Source organism: Myodes glareolus, chromosome 1 (genome assembly GCF_982192425.1).
Source record: "Myodes glareolus chromosome 1, mMyoGla1.1, whole genome shotgun sequence".
Lineage (NCBI taxonomy): Eukaryota > Metazoa > Chordata > Mammalia > Rodentia > Cricetidae > Myodes > Myodes glareolus.
The window spans coordinates 123,781,488-123,793,475 of NC_142026.1; the positions used below are offsets into that span (position 1 = coordinate 123,781,488).

At 40.5% G+C, this 11,988-nt stretch overlaps 1 protein-coding gene across 11 annotated transcripts in view; it reads left to right on the forward strand.

Moving 5' to 3' along the window:
- Positions 1-10,824, forward strand: part of Adgb (androglobin) — a 105,653-nt gene extending 94,829 nt beyond the window's left edge. For 5 of the 11 annotated variants that reach the window (XM_048425165.3, XM_048425168.3, XM_048425169.3 and 2 more), the window contains 6 exons: positions 697-876; positions 1,764-1,878; positions 4,232-4,483; positions 5,896-5,986; positions 6,658-6,841; positions 10,419-10,824. In XM_048425165.3, coding sequence (XP_048281122.3) covers positions 697-876; positions 1,764-1,878; positions 4,232-4,483; positions 5,896-5,986; positions 6,658-6,841; positions 10,419-10,607 — 1,011 coding nt within the window. In that variant the 3' untranslated portion in view covers positions 10,608-10,824. The remainder of the gene's footprint in view (positions 1-696; positions 877-1,763; positions 1,879-4,231; positions 4,484-5,895; positions 5,987-6,657; positions 6,842-10,418) is intronic. The other 6 variants (XM_085688510.2, XM_048425167.3, XM_048425172.3 and 3 more) reach the window with 6 other exon arrangements.
- The last annotated feature ends 1,164 nt before the right edge of the window (positions 10,825-11,988 follow it).

Consider the following 11,988-nt stretch of genomic DNA (forward strand, 5'->3'; position numbering starts at 1 on the left):
GCTCTGGGGATACTGTCTTTACCTCTGAGCACTGGAATTCCAAGTGGGCTGCTGCAAACAGTCAGCATTTGAGCGCTGGGCTTCTGAACGCCACTCCTCACCCTTTCGAAGCAAGCACGGTTTATCTGGGGGAGACATAGCCTCAGCTCTGAAGGCACAAGTCATAATTATACAATCCATTAGCTTCTGCAAGTATATACACCATGTAACTGAAGGAAAAAGTTGCAGACTATGTTTATGAAACCCATTGCTGCTCATTTTGTTCCACCTGCATCAGAGCGCCAGAGAACTTGCCACTTGCTTTCAGTCACCACGCTACTTCTGCCTGTCACAGAAGCCAAACAAATACCTCACCCAAGTGGAACTACTTGGTGTGATCCATTTTCTAAAATAGATGCCTGTGGGTTCTTCCACATGGTGGTGAACAACAGACATTGAGTTTGTTCAGCAGACAACATAGGAACATGCTGTAAGTTGTTCATTCACCAGCTGATAAACCTCCAATGCTATTTACTCCATTTGCTTTGACTGCTGTGAAAAAGAACCCTGGGCATTCTGACATAAGTCTTGAGCAGATTATGGTTTGATGTCTCTACGGTAAGTAGCTACCAGTAAAATCACAGTTTAGGCAGTGGATCCTAGAACCTTCCAAGGAGAGAAAAAGCATTCATTTTTAAAACTTTTTTTCTCCCCTAGCCAATACCCACTGCTCACTCTCAGCAAGAAGATCCAAACAAGCCCTACTGGGTTTTGAGGCTGGTTTCTGAACACAGTGACTCAGACTACGTGGACGTGAAAAAGGACACAGATCGGTCGGATGAAATACGAGCCATGAAACAAGCTTGGGAGGCGACTGAACCAGGGAGGGCTATCAAGGTCACATGCCGGAAAGGCTGTTCTTATTCTTCCTGGGTAGATGCGGTCTGAGACATGAGTCCTGTCTCAGCCACACGGAATTTCTTTTAGGTGTGGGATTTGGAATGGGATCAGATATTAGCTGAATTGTGACATGAGGGTGTGCCAAACTATGAGACTCCTCCTATACCCCTCGTTTTTACATAGCCAAGCAGGGCTGGATCCACAGGTGCCCTGAAAAGCCTCAAGTGAGAGCTCGCAAATGTTTAGCATCTTTTCCTACTAGGATCAGCTTTAGAATAAAAAGTATGTGCTGCCCCCTGGTGGAACTTAGATGCCTGTACCACCTTTCCGTTATGCAGTAGTTCTCAACCTTCCCAGTGCTGTGATCCCTTAGTAAGGTTCCTTACATTGTGGTGGCCCCCAATCATAAAATTATTTTCTTTGCTACTCTCATAACTGTAAGTTTTCTACTGTTATTAACCATAATGCAAATATTATTGGAGATAGAGTTTGTCAAAGGGGTAGCGACCCACAGGTTGAGAACCACAGCCTTATCGTGAACCAGTTATTTTACCTGTAGTGTTCTTTTTCCTAATTCAGGTTAAATGAGGCAGATAAAAAATTATTCTGAAACAACTGGATTTAAGATAACATTCTGTGTGTATTAACTTAGCAAGGTGGGTCATGCTCCTCTTCCTCGTTCTCTGTCATAATCTACAGACTGATGAAATCACAGAGGGCTCAGAATTTCAGTCGAATTAACGAAGAGTGGGCCTGGTCTAAACTACCTTATTTGTGTTTCCTCTTTAATCTTCTGTATTCTCTGAGCACCGTCAGCTTGCTTCGGTCTGCACCACTTGCTGCTTTTCAACGAGCTCACGGGCTGACTGACGTCTCCCTTCCAGGCTTCACAGGCCCGTTTGAAGTACCTCAACCGGTTCATCAAGAAGCCGTCTGATGTCCCTGTCCAAGAGACCTTGTCGTCTGTGAGCCAAAGCCAAATTAAATCCACAGATGAAGGTCAGTGAAGGCCACCCAACTGCTCAGGCATTTGGCCGGGCCTCCTTAGTGACAAGGAATTATTTCAGAGTTTCTGGTACTCAGGATGGTGAAAGGCCATGGGGCTTCAGGACACAAATAGCCTTTTGATTATCGAACAGCTTATACTTACTTTCGCTGCTAAGACTCACATGCCCATTCTCCACACATGCGCAGAGGTGATTTTCCCTACTCAAGAAAAGTTGAAGAATATGGTACGGTGGCACTCACCTGTCACCCCAGCATTTGGAAGGCAAAGGCAGGAGGCTCAGAAGTTCATGCCCACCCTCAGCTATAGAGTGGATTCAGGGCCAGCCTGGGCTACAGGAGAGTCTGTCTTGAAAAGGAAAAAAGAAAGATAAGGAAAAGATGGAAGCAGAGATGAAATGAGGTGGTTACTTAGTGTGATGGTAGTCACGTGGAATTTGAGGCAGTCCTATTACTACTGTAAATCTGGCACCTTCTTAAGAAGAATAAAAATAGTAACAAGATAGTCATAGTGAGGATAACTACTTACGTGGGCTGTTTGTCATGGCTTGGCAACTTGCATTTCTTAAATTACAGTTGACCCTAGTGTCCAAAGGTTATCACTCCCAAGACCTACAATGTCTATCAAAATGCACAGGCATTCTAGATCCTTCTAGGACATGGTGATGTCTTTGCATTTAATCTCTGCACATTCTCCTGCATGCTTTAAATTATCATTATAGTTCTTTTTTTATTTTTTTATTTTTTTCAAAGTTTATTAAATTATAAAAGTTTCCATTTCCGCCCCTCCTCCCAACACCCTCCCACTCCCCCCAATCATTATAATTCTTATAATCATAATTCAATCTAAGTGCTTTCTAAGTAGTAGTTATGCTATATCGTTCAGAGAGTATAAAGGCAAACAATGTCTATATGTACGTGTTTATATATTTATATACGTGTGTGTGTGTTCATCACAAGTAAAACTAACATAGAACTAACTACACAGTAGATAGCAAAATAACATTTTCAACTCCATATTTCAGATTGTTTAGTATTTATTATGCTATGTGTTTGTGCATGTGCATGTGCATGTAAGGGTGGTCGCCACACTACACATTTAGATGGCGGACAACTTTGCGAGTCAGTTTTCTCCTTTACATGGACCCCAGGAGTTGAACTCAGATCACTAGACTTACATAGCAAGCATTACTTTACCCTCATGGGTACCTGTCATCCTTTAACCGTATATGTTTAAAATGCTGTATTAATTCATTAATTTTTATGTTTTTTATGTTATGTATGTGTGTTTTTTCCTGCATGTATGTTTATGTACCACATGTGTGTCTTGTGTTCAAGGAGGCCAGAAGACATCATCAGATCTCCTGAAACTAGAGCTATAGCCAGTTGCCATATGGGTGCTGGAATTCAAATATGGGTCTTCTAGAAAAGCACCTAGTGCTCTTAAACACTGAGCCATTTCTCCAGCCCTGCCTTAACAAATTCTTGATCAGTGGTTAGTTGACTGAATCCATGGATACAAAGCCCAGTGATAAAGAAGACAAACTATATTTTATTTGGCATTTATACACCAACTCATTGATGTACTTCTTGATTTTCAAGGTGGAGAAAAATCACAATAATATTTCTACATTCATGAGAAACAAGAGATCCTGCAAGCGTGCAGACCTGACCCTCCTTTGAACTATTTGTCTTCTCATAGATGCCCAAGTATATCCAAGTACCACTGCCCTAAACTCATATGGAGGCAGAAGCAATTCACATCCTAAATCCTGCATTTCTTTCAAATTAGAATATAATGCAAAGTAAATCACCTATAATGGATGAATAAATAGGAGAAAAGTTCATGCATGGTTAACGTGAAATTTAGGGTTGGTTATTACGGTTTCTTCATGGCCAAGAAGTCACTGTTAGAATCACTACTAAGGAGAATCCTCCTAGCTTTAGAATCTTCACAAGAACCCCCTTCAGTTTTATTTTAAGAAAATTCAATGCCAAGTCTTACTAGTTCCTTCCCAAAGAGAAGTGCGTTGCCTGTGTACAGTGGTTCCAATACTTAAGACCTTGCTTCTGTCCAGTTGGGACAAAATATTGTCCCAGTTTCTAAAAGCTTCTGATTGTATGTGGCTTTCATATTCCAAGAGGTTGCCAGGCTCACCAGACACTCATGCCTACACTAGTCATACCATGCTTTGACATCCTGAGGCTGCAGTTAGACACTGCAAAGCTATGAAACTGTGTCCTCCAAATCTGAGCTCCTAGAAGCAAGCTTTGTTAGATTTGTTTTGCAAGTGGCTTCACGGAGTGCAAGTTATTCTTTTTCAGGAATGTATACATTATGCTATAGGAGAAGTAGCAGGAGGTGCTGGGAAAGATGCAAACATCAAAGAAGTGCCGCCATCTACTACAGGAAGTGTGCCGTTGAAGAAAGATGCAGAAGCCAAAGAAGTGCCACCACCTGCAACGGGAGGTTTGCTTTGGAAGAAATGGCAACTGTCCAAGGGCATCAAGGATATTTCAAAATCTACAGGCAGTGATAGCAAAACATCTGTAATAGGGAAGGAAGAGAAAGAGCAGAGTGCACCTAAGGAGACCGTTGGTGAGTTCTGAGGCTGGTAAGGTAAGAGGGACACTTGACTTTGAAACAGCAGTATACAGATTATAACAAACATGTGAAACTGGGGCTCCCAAAATAGAAAGAAAAAGTGCATCTTGATGTGGGTGAAATGGAAAGATTTCTTCTTTGTAATTACAACTTTTATCACAATCTTAATCACGTCACTTTGGATAGAGGGCTAGAGTTGGGTTAGTAAGATAAAGTACCTGCTTGCCATGTAAGCCTGACCATCTGAGTTCACTGCCTGCCACATTAAAGCCAGATGCGGTGCCATGCGTCTGTCCTCCTGGTGCTGCTGGAGATGGGAGGTGGGCATAGAATGGGTTAGAGGTTCACTGTCCAGCTGGCCATAGTGTGATGTACAGCAGCAGCAATAAGAGAAATCCCGCTTCACCAAGGTTGAAGGTGAGAGCTGACTCCCAAAAGCCGCCCTCTTCTCCCCGCCCCTGCTCTGCGCATGCACTATCATATGCATGCTAGCACATCAAAAGAAAGAAAAAAACAAATAAAAACTTACTGTAGTTTGAAAATCCCTTAAGAGGTTAGCTGCCATTATTTTACTTCGTGACCCAGCTCATTCCTGCTTATAGGAGATGTTTAGGAAACAAACCTAGGTTGACCAATGCAGACTAACGGCTGCCAGGAGCTTCTGGGGGAAGACACTGACTGTAGAAGGACAGGAGCAGGTCTGAATTATGCAGATGTCTTAAAACTGGGTTTTTATGGTGATCCAAGAACCTACTAGATTCATTTTAAAAGTATTGCATGTATCCTTCAGATGAGGTAGGTTTTTTTGTTTGTTTTGCTTGAAAACGATGCTTTCTTTTTATTTTAAAGACATAGCGGTCTGGAAAAGTCAAAAGGTCACTATCATCCAAAGACTGAAATTCTTTATTAAATCTGTTAATGTGGCTCCCTGTGGGTGCATGGAATAAAAGTTGGTCCTTTGATCTTCAGTGTATTCATTTTACATATTGTTCAATCCAGAGGAAGATGTAACAATGCGTCTTACGTACACTTAAAGTCCAACTCCCATCGTGCTTAGCACGATTTTCAGACATTATTCAGGCTTTTTCAATTTTGAATCATTTAATTTGCTTACAGTGAAACTTTGTGATTTAAATAAGAGGCTATTTTCCCTCCCTCATTTAACTGCCATTAGAAAAGAATCTGTTACTATTCTGATGTTGCACATTCATATTTGTTACCTCTTTTACTTAGCTATAGACAAATTTACACAAGAGGATAAATAGGAAATAAAATTCGTGTTTTTCAAAAAATAATAACAAAAGTGCAGGGTTGTTTCTTAGCAGAAAGCGTTGTTTTCAACCAGAAGGAAATATAATAACAATTTGGCTATTTACTTCTGGAAGCGTGTGTTTGCTTTCCAACAGTTTCCCGTCCACGATCTCCAACAGTTCTGGAAACGTCTCCAAGACTCATTCGGAAAGCACTAGAATTTGTGGACTTCAGTCAGTATGTACGGTGAGTTTCTAGCAAAAATGATTACTGCAGACAAGTGTGTTCATAAAATCTTAGATATAGCCCCAAGTGATAATTGCTAAGTAGCTGAAAAGTTGAAATTAAATGCTTAATATGTCTTCATTTTGTCTGTTTTTAAAACTACAAGATTATTCGTCTTATATTTCTCAAATATTTTATTACATTGATTATCAACTCATTTAAGTGACTTTTGTAAGAAATTAATTTGAACCTACATAAAGTTCTCATACTACCCACGACTATTATTTAATGAAGTTACATTTTCTTCAGAACTAAATAATGGGATTAATAGAGCCTGTTGCGCATGTTTTTATGTTTGAGAATGTCATCACTCTTGTGAAATTGATAAATTTAGGTGTAAAACCCACACAATTCTTATTGTTTTGGAACCAGTTTCATAGTCACCTTATCTAGTGATTTATCTGATTTAACTGATACTTCCCATAATATTTTCTAAAATATCAATGAGTCAATATACAGTACCTAACCCAGTTTTTAAAAATTAATCTTTTATTCCACTAACTCTCATGTTTGGTTTGATTCAGCCCAGCTCACTGTTAACACAAGTCTAAATTAATTTGCATTCTAAAGTATTATTGACTTTCAAACTCTCAAAAATGATGTTCTTATTTCATCTGACATTTTCTATCAAGGAAAACAAATGACAAGGCTATACTGCAAACAGAGGAGCTGAGCAAGCAGCAAGCAATGCAGAAGGCAGAAGAGATCCACCAGTTCCGGCAGTACAGGTCCCGAATCCTTAGCATCAGAGACATTGATCAGGAAGAACGCCTTAAGCTAAAGGATGAGGTTATAGAAACATATGGAGAGATGCGGGTAAGCCTAGCAGCATCTCTGGGACATCTGTAAGGTTCCTTTGTAACAGTAAAAATAAAGCAAAGTTACACATATGAGTAGAAAGAATTGTTAGTACCCAACTCTAAAGTTCATCACCTCCCAGAAAGGCTGGGCATCCATCCATGTCTCTCCTTTCACCTACTGCCTCCTTAAAACCCCACTAGCCTGTCATAATAAGAATCTATCTTAAGATGGGATGAATGTGAGAGAAGACGAGACACTCTTTGTGAATGTATAAAATTATAGGGTGAACACTTGTGACCTGAGCTGAGACAGGTAGACCGAATGCTGGCTGTGGAAAACACTTTAAAATCTGCCTGTTTACTCACAACGTCTTCGCAGGATGTCCCACAAGCCCAGCAGGCCGGCACCATGGACATTATGAAGTGAAAATGATATAGGACGATGGTAGTTAGGCTTAAAGTTACAGATCAAAACCACAACTTTTCACTGTGGTAACCTTTATCTCTGTGCCTCCCCACACACACGTCTGTAGCAGTGTAGAGGTGTTTTATGAAGACATCCTTTAAAGAAAAGTTTTCTATGCAGTGGGAGACAGATTAATTGAAGACAAGACTATGAGAGAAATGGAAAGATGCAGTAAATGTGGAAGAATGACTTCCATCTGTGATGACAGAGACTTATTGCTTTCTTCTCACTCCCCTAACACACATACACACACACAAATACACTCAAACATGCTCACACAGACACACACTTACTCACACACTGCACTGACATACAGACACATTCTTACACATACTATACATACTCTTACACACAGAGATATAGGCAGACACATATATATGCATGTGCACATGGATGCATGCACATGAACACACACACACATGCACACACAGAGAGACGGAGAGCTATAGAACTTTCTAAATATTTTAGACATAGTAATACTGGATCGTCCACCACAGTATTGCATGCTGATGTGGAGGAATCTGCTCGTTAGATATCTCTTTGTTTGTTCAAAGAAAACATCTCCAAATATTAACTGTAGCAATTTTAGCCCTCTCTCTCATTTCAGGACAAACATGTTACTTCACCATTGTCATCTTAGAAACTGACAATCACAACTTCTCTTGTTCAGAGCAGAAACATTTGAGACAGTCCTGCCTGTCAGTCTTCACCAGTGATCCTTTATCAAAGCCCACGTAGTCTATTTTGAGAATCCACTGGAAGCTCCGCTGCCGCCATTCTCTCTATACCCAGTACCCCAGTGCAGACCACCATGGTTTCTGGTCAGGGTCTTTCTACAGATCCTTCATTGATCTAGCTAGCAACTTCCATCTTTGTCTCTCTTTGATGTGACCTATCCTTAGCAGCAAGAGGGCTCTGTCATTCAGGATAAATTGTTTTCTTCTGTGGTAACAAACAATCCCACCGTTCCAGTGACTAATGCAGGATCTGGTAAACTTGTTTTCTTTAAAAGGGGGTGAGATTTTTTCCTCTGTGGGATCTTTGGCTGTTTAGCTATTTGTCCATCATATATTCTGCTTCTAGTTACCTCAGCTTACCAGTATTAACACATAATCAATGCTAATACTTAACTAAATGATAATACATCAAATAAACAATACTTTATTAAAACAAAACAAAACAAAACAGGCAATAGTCAGATTTACTCCCGAGACTTGAGCTCACCAAGCCCTGGCGTTTCTTATCCTAGGCCATACCTACCGCAGTGCAGTGGGTCCTACTAATGTCTACTAAGATACGGAGTGAGGCTGGAAGAGATCACATGCCGAAACTCTGCTGTGACCGCACTGAACTGAGCATGGCAGTTGGGTCATGTCGCGTCTGTCCAGAAATAGCAGTTATTTTCATTCAAATTTTATTGGTTAAAGAAATTGCACGTTCACTGAGAGTTTCAAAGATGGAGTCAAATTTGGTCGATTGTCCAACATAATGAACTTTGAAACAATGCATTTCTGTCACATAACCTGGTTGCTGTTACTTTGTTCTAGTAAATCTATCAATCTAATATGGAGGGCCATGTTACCTTGAGCCTGAGAAAGAATGGGGAAATAATTTATTGATTGCACTAATGGTATGATCATGCCTGGTTTTGATTTTTTTAAAGTTATTTTCATATTTTTAAGTTACTTCCTTATTGTTTAAAATGAAATCTTAATATATTTATAATAAAATATGAATGCATTTTAAGCCTATCTCTCCTAGAGAACAGACTATAGATAAAGACGGCCTATATCTATATTCTGGTTTGCTCTTATACTTGAAAGGGAAGAAAAGGAATTGGTTTTCATAAATGAATCAGAATAAATGAATGACTGTTAATTCGCACAGATTCAATATAACATAATACATTATCAGAAATAGGGAGTTTCAAGGTTATGGCCTTACTTTCTGTGTTTAGAAGCCAAGCTAACGCAATAGATGAGGATGTGTAGAGAAGAAATGTTAACCGGGACCCTGAGTTCAGAGCCTAGTCATTCAAGTGTGGGGTACAAATAAACACCCTCATTTTGACTGGAGCCATTTTAAGAGAAACCCAAGAGTAATACATTTCTTAACAATTGGGAGAGAATAGCTCTTCTGCAACCCCTCAGAAGTTTACTGGCATGTGTTCAACTGACTTGGTACACCTTAAGATGTTTGTGCCTTGCTCACTCACTCTTTCCAATGTGCTAGTACTGCGATCTTATGCCAGTGCACTTTGCTCTTGGAATCCAATTTTATGGGAGTTATAGTAGTTTTATTCCATCAAATGCATTGTGAAATCTGATTCTGGCATCCAGCTATTCCAGCTTCTCAGTAAAATTATGCCCATTGCAGAACAGTGGGGAAAACCCTCAAAGAATTTAGCATGAAGAGAAAGCAGACATTTCTAGAAAGTTTTCTTTATTCCAGTATTGATCCATTAATACTTATTACCCCACTGTATTGGGTTTGAAGCAGTCCACAACAGTGAGGCCTTCTCCACATTCAGAGAGGAAGGAGAAGGTGAGAAAGCAGCAAAAGGTCCTGAGAAGGATAGCTAGTGAGACTGAGGATGAGTTACTAATGTGACACCCGGTGAGGCGAGAGAGGTCAGCTGACCGCAGAGGAGATGGTTAAGTAGGAACAGAATCAAGAACTGATCTTGAATGTAGCTACACACTGGAGACTGGTGTCCTAGATACTACTGTTATCTACCACGCTGAGAATGAAAGAAAGATAGCAGGCCAGCTGTTCTTACTCAGAAGGTCTGCAGCACAGTCCTGGTATATCTTGTCAGAGTTCGAGTACAGGTGGGGTCTAGTAATCTCCCGAGCACAACTGCTGTGTAAGGGACAGGTGGATTCTGAACTCATTTAAGGCAAGGTTCCACTACCAAAATCTCTACCAATTTCTCTGCCATTTATTTTTCCCTTGCCTTGTATCACATATTCCTAAGCATTCAAGGACAAACCTAGCTCCCTTCTTCAGTGAGTTTTTCTATTAATGTGTTCGCATGAGGACAGGATAAAGAAAACGTATTTATTTTCCTGTTGCTTATGCATCATTATCAGTGAGACTGATTGGCTTGGGGTTTGTTTTGGAATAGGATTCAGTAGATGAAGCCCGGCAGAGGATCCTTGACATTCGGGAAGAATACAGAAACAAGTTACTGGAGGCTGAGCGCTTAAGGCTGGAGGCTTTGGCAGCCCAGGAGGCTGCAATGAAGGTGGAGTCAGAGAAAAAGTCTCCAGTTTCTGACTCACAGAAGAAGAAGAAGACTGGAAAGAAAAAGTGACCGAGAGGTCCTGTGGCACTCTCTTCTGTAGTGGAGGGAGTGTTGGAGGCACGACCGCTTTGCCTCTTGTTAAAGCATTAGTACAACTGAAACTGGAGAAAATGTATCCTACTCAGTTTCTCCATTTAAATGTGCACTAGTGTCTCAGATGTTCTAATTTCACTAAAATTGCTTTAAAAAAGGTTTAGATTGTAAATAAAATATGTTACATTTCGAATATCTTGTATTAAATTTATGTGTGTATAGTGTGTGTGTGTGTGTGTGTGTGTGTGTGTGTGTAAGTGTGCACACCCATTGATATACATTTAGGGGTCAGAAACTCTTTTGGGGGTCTGTCTCTCCTTCCACCTTGTTTGAGCACAATATCTAGTTTCTGCTGCTGTCCTCCAAGTTCGCTAGTCCACAGGCTTCTTGGTGAGATAATTTTGTACTCACTCCCCATCTCACCATATGAACACCAGAATTGCGATGTGCTAACAAACATGGCATACATAAATTTCAGGGAATTCCTACTCAAGTCATAGGCTCCTGTAGCCACTGGATTGGACCCACTGAGACATCTTCCCAGCCCTGAATTTTAAATATTTTTTATTCTTAATTACGTTTATATGTGTTTGTGTGTATGCCTGCGTAAGTGACCTACCTTCAGAGCCAGAAGATTGCATCAGATTGCCTGGTGCTATGTGCCACCCCTTCTGGGCTCTGGGAGGTGATCTCAGGTACTCTACAAACACAGCAAGCACTCTGAAGGGCTAAGCCATCTCTCCAGGCCCCTGAATTTTAATTGGTAGCAAAACAAGATCCTAAATGAGTCAAGAGGATCATCTTCGAAAAAAAAATCGATGGGAATAAGTATTCATTGTTTATTTCAAGATTAATAAGGACTCTTCACGATTGTACCATTTTTAATGCTGAAATTTAGTATAATGTTATTAAGCAAAATGTTTCTGGTGCAACCGACAAGGTGTCAAGAGTCATAGTGAGCATGATGACCTGGCAGAAGTCACCAACACAACCCTCTGTGATCTGCTGTGGGACAATGATCTGTACCCTGTCCCTTGTATTTTAAATCAACACTGATTGGCCAGTAGCTAGGCAGGAAGTATAGGTGGGGTGACCAGGCAGGAAGTAGAGGCAGGACAAAGAGAATTCTAGGAAGGGGAAAGTTCAGTTTGCAGTTGTCACCCAGACAGAGAGGAAGCCAGACACAGAGCAAACAAGATGCGACTGCCTCGCCAGAAAATGTACCAAGTTGTGGCTAACACAGACAAAAATTATAGGCTAATATAGGTTATAAGAGTTAATAAGAAGCCTGATATATGAGGCCAATCAGCATTTATCTAAAATACAAGTGACAAGGTACAGACCCTTGTCCCACAGC